At 39.5% G+C, this 18,674-nt stretch overlaps 1 protein-coding gene across 1 annotated transcript in view; it reads left to right on the top strand.

Annotated features, from left to right (window-relative positions):
- HADHA (hydroxyacyl-CoA dehydrogenase trifunctional multienzyme complex subunit alpha) overlaps nucleotides 1-18,674 on the top strand; it is a 41,411-nt gene that overhangs the window by 12,528 nt on the left and 10,209 nt on the right. Inside the window, exons 6-13 of the mRNA XM_061154979.1 lie at nucleotides 855-974; nucleotides 2,297-2,399; nucleotides 5,362-5,484; nucleotides 5,944-6,062; nucleotides 8,033-8,089; nucleotides 12,218-12,327; nucleotides 16,188-16,322; nucleotides 18,384-18,555. Coding sequence (XP_061010962.1) covers nucleotides 855-974; nucleotides 2,297-2,399; nucleotides 5,362-5,484; nucleotides 5,944-6,062; nucleotides 8,033-8,089; nucleotides 12,218-12,327; nucleotides 16,188-16,322; nucleotides 18,384-18,555 — 939 coding nt within the window. The remainder of the gene's footprint in view (nucleotides 1-854; nucleotides 975-2,296; nucleotides 2,400-5,361; nucleotides 5,485-5,943; nucleotides 6,063-8,032; nucleotides 8,090-12,217; nucleotides 12,328-16,187; nucleotides 16,323-18,383; nucleotides 18,556-18,674) is intronic.

Below are 18,674 nucleotides of genomic sequence, written 5' to 3'. Positions count from 1 at the left end.
GAGTCATTAAACTTCTGGGTAGGTTTTTAGTCTTAGTCTCATGGCACTGAGCAAGCAAATCAGAGTAGCACGTTTTCATTTATAAATTGAGAAGAGTTGAACTAGATCCCTAAGTTCCCTTTCAGTTCTAAAAAACCTTGTTCAAGTTTTCAAGGCAGAAATTCAGAAGTGCAGTTCATGCTCTTGAGCTACTTTAGTTGAGACAGTTAGCATATAGTGTATGTCATGTGTTCTGTGTGTAGTAAAGATGATGAATAACACAAGGTCTGAGAGAGGGGATACTTACCAGACTGGAGCATATAGAAAAGAAGAAGGGGCGGGGGGGAACATTTTTTGGACATTTATCACGTGCTGGGTTCTATACTAGCCACTTTCACGCATTAATTAAGGAAAGCTGTGTCTGGTTCTAAAAGATAAGCAGAATTTGATTAACCAGAAAACAGTGGCAAAACATTCCACATGTGGCATGATGTGAGCAAAGACAAGGATAACAAAGTCTAATTAGGATACCATAAGTAGGCCTGCTTGACTGAAGAGTCTTTATAGGGTATAGGGCTTCTAAACCTGGGATACCTCTATAATTGTATGTGCATTTTTCTTTTGAGAATTTCCATACTTTTCAGCAGATTTTCAAGGGAATCTGCAGCCCTAAAAGAGTTTAATAACGTAGGGAAGAGAAATGAAGGAAAGCCAGAAAGGTTAATTCTAGAAAGCATCAAATGCCAGCCTAAGGAATTTCAGTTTATTCTGTGGGCACATTCCTGCTTTATAAGTAATTTTTATACCCTCACATATCTTAAAATGCTATAAAACTACATTTTTTAACATTCTAATTTTCCTTCATTTGTTTGAAGCTTGCCATTTCATGCCAATACAGAATAGCAACAAAAGATAAGAAAACAGTATTGGGTTCCCCTGAGGTCTTGCTTGGAATCTTACCAGGAGCAGGAGCCACACAAAGGCTGCCCAAGATGGTGAGTTTAAGATCTCCATGTGAACTTGAGATCCTCAGTCCTATGTATCTGTTTGATCTATTTCCTGTTGTACAGAAGGTATTGTATGTGTACTCATGGTAAAATTTAGAAACCAAATAAAATATGAATATATGAGATCAATGTCTGTTTATTTTTTTAATTCCTTAATCAAGATGATTGATCACGGGCCTTTGTTAGTCCCTAAAGAAGGGAAGAGATGAATAACATACATGTCTTGCTTTCTGAAACTTACAGTTTAATTTGTTCCTTCTCTGCACAGTACCATCTTATCAGCTTTTCAGATCCTTGGATCTTATCTCATGATAACTGTAAGAGACAGACCTTTTTTTTTGGCTGCACAGCATGTGGAATCTTAGTTCCCTGACCAGGGATCAAACCCTTGACAGTGGAAGTACAGTCTTAACACTGGACCACCAGGGAAGTCCCTGGAATATCTCATTGTATTCTATAAAACCAAAAGGGTCCCAATCCAGCTTTTGAACTATTAAGAAGGAGAAGGACAGTGAGACCTGGAGGCTACAGAGCAATCTTAACATCAAACATGAGGACTGCCTGAACCTCATGGCCTCTGGCACTATAGATTCTTCAGGAAAACAGCACTCCACAGAAATGCTCTTTGGAGAGAAATTGATATGAGTTGGACACAGAAAAATGGGAAAGCTTATGGTATTCATTCTGATAATAAATAGTGTATATTTCTTCATAGAAATTGTCAAGAGGATTTATTGAAAGAATGAATATGCCTATATGTATGTAAAAAATATAGCTGAGTTTCTTTTGTTATTGTTGGAAGAGGTGGGTATTTCCGACCCTCCCAGGGATTGAACCTGGGCCCCCTGCACAGGTTGAGAGTGCAGAGTCTTAACCACTGGACCACGAGGGAAATCCCAAGTCTGAGATCCTTTGTAAAGACATTTTCAAAATGATGAAGTTTCTCAAAGTCTCTACTATTTTAAATATTATACAAATGATAGAGAAGAAACTCAAAATGACGTAATTGTACAATTTTAGAAAACATGAGTTTTTTTTCCTCCACTTTATCAATCCATAAGACAGAAATCCTACATACTGAATTAAACAAGATATATAAAGACATTTTCACTTCAAGTGGAGGTTTCTAAAACTAAAAGTTACCTGAATGTGTATCAGTGTATAAAATTTCATTATTTGATACATAGCATGAAAATCTTGTTTGACTTTTCTTATTTTAATAATTATTTTGCTCAGTTGTATGATTTGTAAATTGTAATTGTCACTCTGATATTTTTCCCCTTCTACTCGAATCCTTGCTTCCCTGTTAGGTGGGTATACCTGCTGCTTTTGACATGATGCTGACTGGTAGAGGCATTCGTGCAGACAGAGCAAAGAAAATGGGACTGGTTGACCAACTGGTGGAACCACTGGGTAAGTGTTAACATGACTCAGAATTGAGCCTTATGAAGTTATATATTTTCTTAAAGTGCTAATATCTTGAATATTGGTTAAAGTAAAATTCATATACTTAAGAAATGAGTCATTTGCATTTCTCTACTGATGAACAATATTGAGCATCTTTTCCTGTGTTTATTGGCCATCTGCTGTATGTCTTCTTTGGAGAAATGCTTGTTTAGATCGTCCACCCACTTTTTGACTGGGTTGTTTGCTTTTCTGATAGTGAGTTGCATGAAGGTGAAAGTGAAAGTCGCTCAGTCGTGTCCGAGTCTTTGCAACCTCATGGAATTTTCCAGGCTAGAATACTGGAGTGGGTAGCTGTTCCCTTCTCCAGAGGATCCTCCCAACCCAGGGATCAAACCCAGGTCTCCCGCATTGCGGGCGGATTCTTTACCAGTTGAGCCGCCAGGGAAACCCAGGAATACTGGAGTGGGTAGCCTATCCCTTCTCCAGTGGATCTTCCTGACCTAGGAATCAAACCAAGGTCTCCTTTTTTGCAGGCAGATTCTTTACCAATTGAGCTATCAAGGAAACTCCCTTCATGAGCTACTTGTACATTTTGGAGATTAATTCTTTGTTGGTTGCTTTGTTTTCAGTTATTTTCTCCCATTCTGAAGGTTGTCATTTTATCTTGTTTATATTAATAGTTTCCTTCACTGTGCAAAAGCTCTTAAATTTTATTAGATCTCATTCATTACTTTTGTTTTTTATTTCCATTACTCGAGGAGGTGGGTCAAAGAGGATCTTGCTGCAATTTATGTCAGAGAGTTCTGTTTTTCTCTAAGAGTTTTATAGTTCCTGTCCTTACATTTAGGTCTTTAATCCATTTTGAGTTTATTTTTGTGTATGGTATTAGAAAATGTTCTAATTTCATTCTTTTACATGTAGCTCTCCAGTTTTTCCAGCACCACTTATTGAAGAGGCTGTCTTTCCTCCATTGTAGTTTTGCCTTCTTTGTCGTAGATTTCTTGACCATAAGTGTGCAGATTTACTTCTGGGCCTTCTGTCCTGTTCCATTGATCTATATTTCTGTTTTTGTGCCAGTACCATACTATTTTGATGACTGCAGGGTCTTTTGTGTCGCCATGCAAATTTTAAGATTTCTTTCTTCTAATTCTCTGACAAGAGCCATTGGTAATTTGATAGGGATTGCATTGAATCCGTAGATTGCCTTGGGTAGTATAGTCTTTTTGACAATATTGATTCATCCAATCCAAGAAAATGGTATATCTTCCCATCAGTTTGTGTCATCTTCAGTTTCTTTCATTAGCATCTTATAGTTTTTAGAGTATAGATCTTTTGTCTTCTCAGTTCCCTACCTTTTTTCTGAGACCTTGGCCTCACATATGTTAGAAGCTCTGTTTTTCTTTTTCATTCTGTTTATATTTCTTTGCCATATATTCCAAGTTTCCTGATTTTTTCTTCTTCACTGTATAATTTGCTATTAATCCAATCACCTGTATTTTTTGTTTCAGCATTGTTTTTTTCTCATATTTAGAAGTAACATTTGATTCACTGTTAAATCTTCAATTTTTCCTTATTATGTTTCTGTTTTCCTCTATCTTCTTGAACATACAGCATGAATTTACAGTAACCTTTCTAACCTTTGTATCTGCTTATTCTGTCTTTCCATTTTCTGCATCTGTTTCTATCAGTCAGTTTGTCTCCTAGTCATTTTTTTCTTACTTTTTTTCATGCCTTTATAAAGATGGCTCTCTCCCTGACCTCAGATAGTTTCCTCTAATGCACGTGCAGAATGATAACTTGGCCAGAGTTTCAAGGGGCCCCTCTGTAGGTCTCTGAAGCGCTTCTTTTCTGTAGCAACTGATCTCCCATATTCTTCCATAATTCCAGCATTATGACTTCCATGGACCCTGTGCATTTTTGTTATTCGGCAGTTAGTGACTTAGTTCGTTTTTTGTCTCCACAGAGGCTGAAAATAGGGTGGATGTCTTAATGGAGAGATTGTTTGTATATTTGTTGCAGGTTTCTCCCTCTATTGGTATTTTGTTTCCTACATACCATAAGATTGCACCAGATTGCCTTGTCAACCCCAGCCTCCTCTCCCTCCAGTGTGGCTCTTAAAAGCTTTTGATTGAGAGCCTGGTGGGTGTGTGTTTTCAAAGGCTGTAAAAACAGCCTTTGGGGTTTTTGAGTGTAGCTCTTTATTTTCCTCCCTTCAGTAAGTTTGGTGTCAGGCAAAGGCCTCAAGTGAAAAATCAGTTGATGTTTTTGGCAAGTTCCTCTCTCTGTGGAAGTACTGCTATGCTAAACATTATGACGCTGTGAGAGATTACACTCTAGCTTTCAGCCTCTTGTACCACTTTAGAACTTCACAGATGTTCCATGGGGGAAAACTAGCCTTGTATTTGATTTTTTCTAGTTCTGACCTATTGTATGTGACCACCAAAAGCTCTGATCATTTCACATTCCCTCAGTAGCATCCTTCTGCCTGAGCCACATCCAGTCCTCAGCCCATGCCCAAAAGCATCACGTGCCTGCAGAAAAGAGAATGTCCACAGTTCACCTCTGACAGGCTCTTCCCTCTCTGGAATTCTATTTATATAACCTTTGTTGCTTCCACAGCTCTCCAGTATCTTTACAAAGTGATTTTGCAATTGACATTTTTTTCCAGTTTTGCAGCGAGAATACAAATCTCATGAGACATAATACATCCTCCTCAGAAGTGGAAGCCAGATTTACTGGGCTTAAGATTTGTTTTCTCCCTGGAGTAGGTTGTTGCACCTTTGCTCAGTGTGACTTCTCTTTTTGAGTCCATAGTTCATGACACTGCCACCCACCAGTTTCTAGTTTGTCTTAGAAACTGCACTGAAAATGGGTATGAGTCTTCAGCTTTGGTTTTCCTGGGATTTTGCCCACCTGCGGCTGAGCCAAGCCTGACTGACATTCCAGTCTGTTGTGTTCATCTTTACAGGACCAGGAGTAAAACCTCCAGAGGAACGAACAATTGAATACCTAGAAGAAGTTGCAATTACTTTTGCCAAAGGACTAGCTGATAAAAAGATCACTCCAAAGAGAGACAAGGGATTGGTAGAAAGTGAGTGTCATTATTAAAGAACAAAAACACAACTTCTCTCCAGGGAATTTAATTTGACTTGCTATACATTTGAATAAGGAAAAAATAAGTGCATTGTTTACTCTTAAGTGTAAACTAAGCCTTAGAGGGTGCAATAACTCTGCTCTAAGCTCTAGTCCTGGATCTTACATTGTTAAAGACATTTTCAGAAAAAACTTTTTATTTTGGAAAATTTAAAGCAATACCAAAATGGAATAATACAATTGTGTAATAAATACCATGTACCCAACACTCAGCTTTAATACTTACCAACTTACGTTTAAAGAAGTGCTTAGGTTGCGATTTAGATTGTGTATATAGAGTAAAGAACAGTTCTTTCAGAGAACTAGAATCCCTGCATTTTTGTGGAGTTTACAGAACAAACTAATAATGGAGGCTGGGCCCTTACCAGTATGAAGCTAATAGCATTTTACCTTACAGAATTGACGTCATACGCCTTGAGTATTCCATTTGTCAGGCAACAGATTTACAAAAAGGTGGAAGAAAAAGTACGAAAGCAGACCAAAGGCCTTTATCCTGCACCCCTGAAAATAATTGATGTGAGTCTTTACGCCATCCTCCAACATCTCTCATGTTTCTTCCCTCTGTCTAGAGCAGTACTCTTTATTGCCATTCTTTCTGCACCATGCATGCCAGCACTAAAGTTCTTCATGCTGCTGTCAAAATACTTAACTAAAAATAACACATGAGCATAGCAAGCTATGAGGATTTACATAAATGGATATTTGGGGGAAATTAGTACCAGGCATACTTTTTAGTTAATGAGCTTAAAATTACCAGTTATAAACCAGGAAAGAAACCTATGTCTTATCAGTATAATAAGGCCAATAAAATACCAGACATTAATTAAGAGGTAGTGGAAACAAAATTAATGGCTGTATTTTGTCCTTAGTCAAAACTCTGGTCATTACCTAAAATATCTCATCGACTCTCCAATACCACAATTATGAAATAGATGTAATGATATGGAGAAGCTCTGGAAAAGATAAGGGAGGATACTTAAAATCATCACAGAGTTGAATAAGTTTCTGTCTAAAGGTAGACTTTAAAAGTTATAAAATCTTCAATCTGGAAAATCTAAGCTTTAAAGAGCATATAATCAAAGACTTCAGAATTGGAGACTGAATTGGTCAGCAAATATATTTTGAGCCAAAGACACCAAAGTACATTAGTTATGAAACATGGTCCCCTACCCTCATTCACCTGACAGTCTGAGTTGGGGAGATTGAACACATATATGGGGTAAGGCAGATGTCAGGATGAAGGGTGGTATGCAGCTGCAGGGGGTTAACACCAGATAATCAGGATAGAGGAAAATTGCTAAATTCACTGAGAAGGGAACAATCCCTCTGAGCCAGAGAAATTAGGTAGAGCCTCATGGAATTTGACTTGAGCCCTGAAAAACAGGCAGAGAGTAGATGAAAAGAAAATAGTGCCAGGTAGGGATGGGCATTTTGAATAAAGTTACAGAAGTTGGAAAGCATGAGGCTCTTCAAGAAACATTAAACAAGATCAATTTTTGTGGAAGGATTATGAAATGTCTTCAGGCAGGCAGACTGCAGCTATATTTTAGAAGATAATGATTTAAGAAATGTGACCTTTGTCCTATATATGTCATAGAGAACCATCTTCATGGTGATGAGTAAAAATGAATTAGAAATAGACAAAGTAGAACAATGAACTAGGAAACTATGCATAATTCAGACTTGAAGTTTGAATAAGACCCTGAGATAGAATAGTAAAAGCAAAAATATGGGGGTAGTAAAAGACTTGCCAAAGGGAGTTCAGTTTTAGAAGTGTTGAGATTAGATATTTCAGGAAGGTCAGGCAACAGTAGTTTGGACAGAGAAGTCAGTTAAGGATATAGATTTATTTTTTTAATCATCAATAAATTATGGTGATTGAGTACACAGTTATTTCTTTTATACTTGCCTTTGTACTTAGGATAGTACTTAACCCCAAAAGTTAAATTGGATTTCACAGAGATCATGATTAACGTGGTAAACTAAATGATGTTACTGAGGACGGATGAATGGAGAGAGAGAAAGGGCTGAAAGTGGAACTTAGGGGACCTGCTCATATTTGAAAAACAGGAGAGAAGCTGGACGAATAATTTGAGGAGGAGGGAAGGGAGTGAAGAGGAAACGATAAACCTGTTATTGAACTCAGAAAGGGGGTGACAACAACTCTTTCTCTGACAAAATAACGATTCAAAGGATAAAGAGGTAGAATTTGAGCTGTGGAACCTCTGTATGCTTTTCATTTTGTGACCTTAATTCTCTTTCCTTCTATTTTATTTCCTTCCATTTTATGCTAGGTTTAGCAGTAGCCTCAGAGATGGAGAATTAACTGTCTTAAGCAATAAGGCACTCAGTCCTCTTCTCTTTCTCACTTCAGTTTAGACTTCTGACTTTTTGAAGACTAACAACACTAGCATTCTTTTTTCAGCATTATTGTACATCTCAACCATCCATTCCAACAAGGAACAAGTGCTCTCTATGTTTTTTAGGTAGTGAAGACTGGAATCGAGCAAGGGAGTAATGCTGGCTATCTCTCTGAATCTCAGGTAAAATTATTTCCTTTCAGTGTTTTACTATTGGAGACAGGATAACCAAGATCTAAAATGCTGTGTGTAAAACTGAAAAAAGAAAAACTATTCAAACTCTAGTAAAAAAAAAAATGTTTTCTTCTGGTGGTTGTCATTTCTTCCGATTAATCTCACTGAGCCAGTAGATGCTGAGAAAACCATAGTAGTCCCCAGATGTTGGGTTGGACAAAAAATTCATTTCAGTTTTTCCGTTAAAATGTTATGGAAGGACTTCCCTGGTGGTCCAGTGGTTAGGAGTCCACCTGCCAATGCAGAGCACACAAGTTCAGTCCCTGGTCTAGAGGGATTCCACAGGCCGTGAGGCAGCTGAGCCCATGCACTGTGGAGCCCATGAGCTGCAACTGCTGAAACCCACACACCCTAGAGCCTGTGCTCCGCAACAAGAAAAGCCCCGCAGTGAGGAGCCAAGCACTGCAACAAGAGAGTACCCCCACCCGCTGCAACTGGAGAGAGCCCATGCACTGCAACAAAGACCTAGCACAGCCAAAAATAAATCTTACATATATATACATAAAGAAATTAAAGCCATTTAAAAAAGATGAGAAAACCCCAACAAACTTTTTGGCCAGTCCAGTATTTGAACTTGCTCTCGGTAACGGCTTCCCTTACTTCCCTTGTGGCTCAGCTGGTAAAGAATCTGCCTGCAGTGCAGGACACCTGAGTTCATTCTCTGGGTTGGGAAGATCCCCTGGATAACGGAAAAGCTACCCACTCCTGTATTCTGGCCTGGAGAATTCCATGGACTCTACAGTCCATGGGGTTGCCAAGAGTTGAAAATGACTGAGTGAATTTCACTTTTCACTTTTGCTCAGTAACGAGGGTATAATGAGGAAAAACAGAGACAGAGTTATAATCCTTTCAAAAGGAATCCTTTGGACTTTTTGTTCTGTAGTTGGGCTGGATTCGTTGTGACATAATGAATACACTGGTAGGGAAATATGATTCTTAACTTGTTAGGCCTACAGATAAAACTGAATCCCAGCCTCCCTTTGGTAAACTAAAAGGGAAATTTTTGCACCCACTAAAACAAAACAGAGTGACTCAGGAACCAACCTTACCCCTTCCACTTTCTAACAAGTTGGTGGATTACAGATTTTAATGAATTCGATTGCTTTGAAGTTTTAAGCAATCACTGAAGGAGGATTCAGTTCACTTCAGTCACTCAGTCGTGTCCAGCTCTTTGCGACCCCGTGAACCGCAGCACACCAGGCCTCTGTCCATCACCAATTGCCAGAGTCTATCCAAACCCATGTCCATTGAGTCGGTGATCCCATCCAACCATCTCATCTTCTGTCACCCCCTTCTCCTCCTGCCCTCAATCTTTCCCAGCATCAGGGTCTTTTCCAATGAGTCAGCCCTTCGCATCAGTGGCCAAAGGATTGGAGTTTCAGCTTCAACATCAGTCCTTCCAATGAACATCCAGGACTCATCTCCTTTAGGATGGACTGGTTGGATCTCCTTGCAGTCCAAGGGACTCTCAAGAGTCTTCTCCAACACCACAGTTCAAAAGCATCAATTCTTCGGCGCTCAGCTTTCTTTATAGTCCAACTCTCACATCCATACATGACTACTGGAAAAACCATATGACTAGATGGACCTTTGTTGACAAAGGAATGTCTCTACTTTTTTTTTTAATGTCTCTACTTTTAATATGCTGTCTAGGTTGATCATAACTTTCCTTCCAAGGAGTAAGCATCTTTTAATTTTATGGCTGCAATCACCATCTGCAGTGATTTTGGAGCCCCAAAAAATAAAGCCAGCCACTGTTTCCCCATCTATTTGCCATGAAGTGACAGGACCGGATGCCATGATCTTTGTTTTCTGAATGTGGAGCTTTAAGCCAACTTTTTCACTCTCCTCTTTCACTTCCATCAAGAGGCTCTTTAGTTCTTCTTCACTGTCTGCCATAAGGGTGGTGTCATCTGCATATCTGAGGTTATTGATCTTTCTTCCGGCAATCTTGATTCCAGCTTGTGCTTCCTCCAGCCTAGCATTTCTCATGATGTACTCTGCATAGAAGTTAAATAAGCAGGGTGACAATATACAGCCTTGATGTACTCCTTTTCCTATTTGGAACCAGTCTGTTGTTCCATGTCCAGTTCTAACCGTTGCTTCCTGACCTGCGTACAGGTTTCTCAAGAGGCAGATCAGGAGGTCTGGTATTCCCATCTCCTTCAGAATTTTCCACAGTTTATTGTGATCCACACAGTCAAAGGCTTTGGCATAGTCAATAAAGCAGAAATTTTTTCTGGAACCCTCTGCTTTTTCAGTGATCCAGCAGATGTTGGCAATTTGATCTCTGGTTCCTCTGCCTTTTCTAACACCAGCTTGAACATCTGGAAGTTCACGGTTCACATATTGCTGAAGCCTGGCTTGGAGAATTTTGAGCATTACTTTACTAGCATGTGAGATGAGTGCAATTGTGCGGTAGTTTGAGCATTCTTTGGCATTGCCTTTTTTTGGGATTGGAATGAAAACTGACCGTTTTCAGTCCTGTGGCCACTGCTGAGTTTTCTAAATTTGCTGACATATTAAGTGCAGCACTTTCACAGCATCGTCTTTCAGGATTTGAAATAGCTCAACTGGAATTCCATCACCTCCACTAGCTTTGTTTGTAGTGATGCTTCCTAAGGCCCACTTGACTTCACATTTCAGGATGTCTATATCTAGGTAAGTGTGAGTGATAACACCATTGTGATTATCTGGGTCATGAAGATCTTTTTTGTACAGTTCTTCTGTGTATTCTTGCCACCTCTTCTTAATATCTTTTGCTTCTGTTAGGTCCATACAATTTCTGTCCTTTATTGAGCCCATCTTTGCATGAAATGTTCCCTTGGTATCTCTTAATTTTCTTGAAGAGATCTCTAGTCTTTCCCATTCTATTGTTTTCCTCTATTTCTTTGCATTGATCGCTGAGGAAGTCTTTCTTATCTCTTCTTGCTATTCTTTGGATGATTGCTTTCCAGTAATAGAACAAAAGGTATCTGAAGAACTCAGAACAAGTTCCAGAGAAAGCATTCTTTATCCTGGGTTGCTTACCACAGTGCACTCTGATGAATTCTTTTACATTATCACCAAGCACAACAACACATATGCACATATGTATACATATGTACACAAAGATTGAAGCATTTTTCACAAAATAATCAGCCTGTACACTGTACTCAGTATTTTCTGTCTGTTCTACTTATTACACTGTGCTAAATTCATGTCCACTGATCGATTTCTGCCTGTAGTTTGAAAAAGTCACTGACTTACTGAATAGAACCTACTTTACCAAGATTAGTAGAACATTGTTTCATATTCTATTCAGACATGAAGGCAGCATCATTAGCAGGGGTTCCTTCTTTGAAATGCTATTTGTAACCATGTAATTGAACCAGTAGATTCTAGTAATGTTCATGATGGTAATAGCCAAAACCCAGTCATTTTACGAGTGCTCTCATTGACTCCCCACAACAATACTGTAAAATAGGTATTGTTTTTCCCATTTTAAGAATGAAGAAAGCTTCACAACTGGGAAGTGGCAGGGCCAGGCTTTAAACCAATTTCTTCCAAATACAGATTCTAAATCTCATGCTCTTATCCACTAACTTGAGACTTGTTCTCTGTAAACGTTAAGATACATTTAAAGTGGTAGATATCACATGGGGCAGCATACTACCTTGGAAAGAGAACTGAAGTTGGGAGTCATACTGCCTGGGTTCAGGTTCGCTTTCTGCCCCTTTGAGGCAGGGTGGCTTTGAGCAAGGTCACTTAATTTCTCTGAACCTTCTCTTCCCAATCTTTAAAATGAGAGTGGTGGTTGAGATAATTGGTCCACTCTAGTTCCATGATAAAAGTTGCCACAACCTCTGATGTAGAGAATCTTGAGAGCTCAGTTATATCCAAAACCTTGCAAAGCAAATCGTCAGAAGTACAGATAAGGAAAGTGAGAGACACTTGGCAGGAGGTGACCGACTTCTGCAGCTCAGGACCTGAGGCTTTGCACATGTTGCCCCTGCTCTGCAGAGAAACTGACCCGAAGGAATCCACGTCTCCAAGACTAGGAAGCTCTACATTTTCTTCTTCCCCTTTACTTTCCAGAAATTTGGAGAGCTCGCAATGACCAAAGAATCAAAAGCCTTGATGGGACTTTACCGTGGTCAAACCCAATGCAAGAAGAATAAATTCGGAGCTCCACAGAAGGAGGTTAAGTAAGTTCAACTCTGCCTAGGAAGTCGCTGTGGATTTCAGCACATGCTAAGCTCATTGATGCCTCAGTCTTGCCCTAAACCGCTTTTGCCCTGATTGGTATAGACCCCTATCCTACCATGGACTTTATGGCTTTCAGAGTTGTGCCTGTGCTGAGTTTTCTCCAGACTTCTCTGTTGTTTAGTCCCTCAGTCATGTCTGACCCTTTTGTGACCCCATGAACTGTAGCCTGCCAGGCTCTTCTGTCCATGGGATTCCCCAGGCAAGAATACTGGAGTGGGTTGCCATTGCCTTCTCCAGGGGATCTTCCCAACCCAGGGGTCGAACCCATGTCTTCTGCATTAGCAGGTGGATTCTTTACCCCTGAGCCACCTGGGAAGCTCTCCAGACTTCTCTAGTGGCTCCTATAGAGGCATTTTTGTGTCACCATTGATGTCCCCTGGAAATCTGGTTTAGGTTCCCCCTTCCTAAACCAAATACACACACTGTCCTGATTGATGACCTTGTCTATCCCTGTGACTTGAGATACCATCTCTGGGAATTCATACTTTTCCGTCATTAAAAAACATAAAGCCTTAGAAATTCTCTGGTGGTCCAGTGGATAGGACTCCAAGCTTCCACTGCCAGGTGCCTGGGTTCAGTCCTTGGTTGGGGAACTAAGACCCCACAGGGCTCAGCACAGCAAAAACTGAAATAAAACCGTAAAGCCTTATTCTAGCTGCTAAAGGCTTGTCCTTTGTTTCGCTTGCCGCCTAAGTATTTGAGTCCCCTTACCTGTTTCCTGTCTATTCTATTTAGCGAGGCTTTCAGTGTTATGCTGCCTAAATAGCTCTTCAGCATCTGAAGTTTAATAATGTCCCCAAACTCACCCTCTTGCTCAGTGGTTCTTAACCTGAGCACTCTTGTCACCAGGGGACATTTGACAATGTCAGGAGACATTTTTAGGTGTCACAACTGGGGAGGGAGGGATGGGACTGGCGTTTGGTGGCCAGTGGCCAGGAATGTTGCTCAACATCCTGCAGTACATAGGAGAGCCGCACAACAGAGTAACCAGTCCAAAATGCCGGTCGTGCCAAGGTTGAGAAACACTGTCTAGCTGAATTACACAAAGGGGCTTGTGAAAGCAGCTAATGTTACTTTCTTCTCCTGTACAATCTTCTCTCACCTTTAATGAAATTCAAATCTAAAACAGAAGAGGAAATCAGTAAGAAGTCCAGGTGAGACAGATAAGATTCTTGCCAAGAGGACTGATTTCCAAATTAGAATATGAAATACAGTCTTCACTGCTTGTCCAGCACACATGGTGATCGCTATCTACCTGTTATCAGTCTGTATCAATCGGTATCAATCTGCCTGTGAACCACCAAGTATCACATTCAGTGGCTGAGAGCAGTTACTTCCATGTTGCACTGGAATGATGATAGCCACTTTAATCTGTACTTCTTCACACATTCTATAAAAATTTACCATTAAATTTTAAATTATAAATATTTACTTTTAAGAAACCTAGTTAGCCACTCCAAACTCCTATTCTGGTCTGCCTGTAACTCTTACTGTTATATGAAGGGAGTATGTGATACCACCCGGAGAAGCTGTTACTGTGTACCAATACATGGAAAAGACAGGTAGCATGCATATGAAACCCATGGAAGAAAAAACAAATGAGAATCAAAATAGTTAAGCTTATGAAAACTCTGCCCCCAAAACCACCACAGTGCAAAAGAAAACTGTAGCAGAATGCTCCCAGACTTGAATTCTGTGAACTTAAGTAAATACTTGCAGATAAGAAAAAGAATTACTGTGAATCAAAAATTCAAAAACTCAGACCTAAACAGACAGAAAAACAGGATGATGTAAGAGTTGACCTAACTTGGGGAAATAAATTGAAGGAAAAGATAACATCATGTTAGAAATTAAGAATAAATTATAAGGTATGCAAGGCAAACTTAGGTTGAACTAAAAATTTAATAAATTGAAGAAAGGGCATCCCCCTTCTTGCTTCCCTAGTGGTCAGTAATAGGTTCACTTCTGTTTCTCTAGGCCTTTTCCCCTTCCCCTTGGGGGGTAATTTGAATTCCTTACCTATTTTCTCTTTTCACAAAATAATTTTTTATACGAAGAATGCATTCTTATTATCCTTTTTAAGAAAAACTTTTTTAAATTCTAGATGAATCTGTTTTGTGTTTATGATTTGAATGTTTTCTTAATAACAGAAAAGGGATCTATCAGTATGGATCCTGTAACTTGCTCTTTTTAGTCAGTGGTACAACTTGGGGGAGAGACAGTGTATGATGGTTACATACCAGTTAACTTGTTCCTTTTCATTGCCTCCTGATGGACTGATGGTTGTTCCCAGTTTTTATTATTGTAAACATTACATGACTCTTCATCCTAGCATATCATCTTATGCACAAGTCCATTTCCCTGGAATAGATAGTAGAATTACTGGGCCATAGAGTAAAGGATACAATTTTTGGTTTTAATACATTTGACCTCCTCCATAGGGCAAAGTATACTTAGCAACTAAACCACCACCACCACCACCACCATACTTCTATCAGCCACGCATGAAAGAACCAGTTTTTTTATATCCTCACCTTCATATTTACTTTTTAAACTTTTGCCAACTTGATGGGGAGAGTGTCTTGTTTTAATTTGCATTTCCCAGATTATTAGGGAGATTGGGCATTTTATTGGCAATCTGTCTTCTTTTGTGAATTGTTTTGTATAAACCCTGGCCCATTTTATTGGGTTGTTATTATTGATATGTGTGTTCTTTATAGTTCCCTAGTAGCAATCCTTTGTCTGCTATGCAGGTTGCAAATTTCTTCCTCTTCTGTGGTTGTCTTAATTTTTGTGGGGTCATTTCTCAAGAAAATTTTTTAATTTCGAGGCAGTAAATATATGAACAAGTTTTTCAGCTCCTATTCTTTATATTTTTCTACCCTATTTTTCTCATGTTCTCCAGTTACTTAACACTCACCATGTAAAATATGTGTATTATCACAAAACTGCATTTGAAAGATGCTCCCTGGAGTTGAAATTAGGTTTTCTTTTCAGGTCTTGAATAAGATTTTTGAATATCAGAATTGTTAGGAATGAAGCAGCTCTGATTTAGATCTGCAGTGCTGTAAACTTGGGCTTCTTTAATGAAGGAAGTTGTTCTGAAAATTTTTTTTTAGTTACTAATGGGAAAATGGCATATTGTTCCAGAGCTATGGTAAACTAAAGAGTCATCAGACATGAATTCTGTCCCTCAGAAAGCTTAGAATTTAGTTGAGACAAAAATAATGTACATGAAAGCCGTTCCAGAATAATGCAGTATAAGCCAAATGGTTCTGATAAGTTCCAGAGGAATTCGGGGCTGGAAAAGGCAGTTAGAGGCATGTATGGAGGTGTTTGAGGGAAGTCTTTTGAACCAATCCAAGTAAAGCGTGATAAAGGCACAAATTTCAGGAGAAATGAAAGATGACTGGAAAATAGCAAAATCACTAACAAGTAAATAGTTGAAAAGAGAATTAGTCTTTGGGCCCATCACTGCAAGTTGGCCTTTGTTTGAAGAAAAGTACTCATGAGTTTAAGCATAATCTGGGTTGTTTTGTTTTGTTTTCAGTCATCTCGGGAATGATTGAAAATCAGTATAATTCTTTTTAGTTAAACCAATTCTTTTAGATCTAATGGATTTTTGGATTTAACTTTAAAAATCTGTCATTTATGAAAAGTATCTTTGTAGATAAAAATGATTTTAAATACTTTATTGTTGTCGCTGCTTTAGTTGGTTTGTTAGATGATAACCTGGGCAATTCCACTTTTTACTGAATTAAAAGCTTTTGTCAAAAGTCATTTCATCCTTTCCTTTCAGGCAGCTTGCTGTTCTTGGTGCAGGGCTGATGGGAGCTGGCATTGCTCAAGTCTCCGTGGATAAGGGCCTACAGACCATACTTAAGGACACTACACTGCCCGCGCTGGGTCGGGGACAGCAGCAGGTGTTCAAAGGGTGAGCCTGCTCTCTGCCTTTGCCGGGAGAGTAAAATGTGTTTTGATTTTCGCCATCACAGTTTCCTTTTTCCTGAACATGATCTGTACTGGATACTCCATAGTTAAGTCTTATTTCTTTGATTTTGAGAAACACTAATTCCTTCTTTCACTTTTTTTTTTTTTTTTTTTGCTGTTGTTGCAGACAGTGTTATTATAAATCATTGGGGTCTATAGTCTTTGAGTGCAGAAGAGAAAACCTTATATATTAGATGTTTTAAATATCATGTATGTTATGCTTTGGTATCAGACTAGAAATTGCCATATTTGTGAATTTTAATTGCTGTATTGTTTTAGAATATTGAAACAGCACGACTGTGTGTGTCCGTTCAAAGAACTGAGATTTGGGTATGTGAAGACACATGTAATTGCATCCTGAAGATAGGGCTGGGATCTGCACTTGTGAGCCTCGTGTTTCTTGACTGGCATGACCATGGAGAAGCAGTTAACTGATTTGGCTCCATAGTGTCTGGATCTTATGGACTGTGTCTACGTCTTCCCTCTGAATTAATAAAAGGGGAATATTACTCTCCCTCTTGCCCATCCCCCTTCTCATACCCCACCCCCACACCCATAATGCAGAGGGGAAAAGTGGAACAGTAAACTTGGCAAAACTGGGAATCAGTTTCAGCTCATTTCTCTGCTCCAGTGTAACGGACTGTCTGAGGCTGGCTGCACTTTGACTGTCTTACATGTGACTTTTAGCTGAGTGAGCTTTTTGTTTCTTAAATGAATTATGTAGCTTACACATGTTTTTACCCCTTTTCTGCAGAGAGGCTCATATATTGCTGCCATAATATCATGCACCACTTCGCAGGTTTAATCATGCTGGCAGATAGCCACTATCTTAATGTCAAGGTAGCAAGGTGCTGTAGTAAAAGAGATTCAGAGCCCAAAAATGGCACATGCTTGGTAACCATTGCCCTGAGGCCAGCATGCAAGTGTTCCCAAACAGCATTTCATTCTGTCAGCCAAATGAGAAATTGCTGCTCTAGAGTAACCTTTTCTCCTTGATCTCTTTTGGATCCAGCTGTCCTGGGTTTCCCTTTTTGCCTTAGAAACATCAGGCTCTGGTGAGTGCCCCTCACTGCACTGTTGACTCGGACATACACATCTCCAGTCCTCCCTTAGGAATAGTTCCATTAGGCATCAGAACTAGAGCAAGTAATAATGCTTTGAACATTCACAGGCATCTTGTTTGCTGATTGCCAACATAGCTGCCAGAAACCCGGATATTTGAATCCATACTTTAAGACTTTGACTACTACTTTGAACTTACCACATGGCTTTTTCTTTTGTTAAGGAAACTAATGAATGGATTGCAGCTTCATTCTTAATTCAGAGGAAAACTCTAGGTCATTTATTCTGAAAGTGTGGTCAGAGTGAAACCTAAGAGAGCCTGTTTTCCTTGGCAATAAAAACAATCAGTTCAGTGTCTGAGTAGCAGGAATCTTGTTTGGCTCCCTGGGGAAGAAGAAATGTTGAGTTAATGTTTTATGTAATCAATATAGTGTGCTACTAGGTACTGACCAGGAAATGGATTAAGAATACAAGACATAATGCAGGGTCTCTGTCCTCCAGTAGATCACAGTTACAGAATAACAAAATGACATGGAAGCAAGTATAAAGTCATGTGGTCTCGGACCCGTGTTGGCTGTCTCCCCTGTTGTAGGTAGAGAATGACTCAAGCTGCTTTTTTGTTTGCCATTCTGGTATTCATGTTTACTCCTTCTGGCAGATTTAGCTGTTTTATGCAGGTTGGGCATTAGAGGCATCTTGTAGTAGGAAGACTGTGGATGTGAGGGTCAACCTGTCTGAATCCTACTACTTTCGCTTAACAAGTCCCTCTGAGCTTCTTTGAGCAGCTCAGCTCCCTCAAAATGGGAGGGGCATAGCTAACCTCACTGAATTGGTAGAAAATACACGGTATACTTTCTGGCCCATGGACACACAGTAAATATTAGTTTCCTGTTCTCCCACTCTGACTAGAGATGTGTTTTGTTTTGTTTTGTTTTGTTTCCAGACTGAATGATAAAGTGAAGAAGAAAACACTGACATCATTTGAAAGGGATACCATGTTCAGCAACTTGATTGGGCAGCTTGATTACCGGGGTTTTGAAAAGGCCGACATGGTGATTGAAGCAGTTTTTGAGGACCTCAACCTTAAGCACAGAGTTCTCAAGGAAGTAGAAGCGGTAAATAAGGGGTCTGCGGTACTGAATCCTAGTGCAGTGAGTGGAGAACACGGAGATAGAGTTCTTTAAAAGAACTACAGGAAACTCGTGGTTCTGTTTTTAGGGCCCAAACGTAAGGG

Source organism: Dama dama, chromosome 11 (assembly GCF_033118175.1).
Source record: "Dama dama isolate Ldn47 chromosome 11, ASM3311817v1, whole genome shotgun sequence".
NCBI lineage: Eukaryota > Metazoa > Chordata > Mammalia > Artiodactyla > Cervidae > Dama > Dama dama.
The sequence above is the reverse complement of the archived record's forward strand: the minus strand, read 5'-3'. Positions and strand labels throughout refer to the sequence as shown.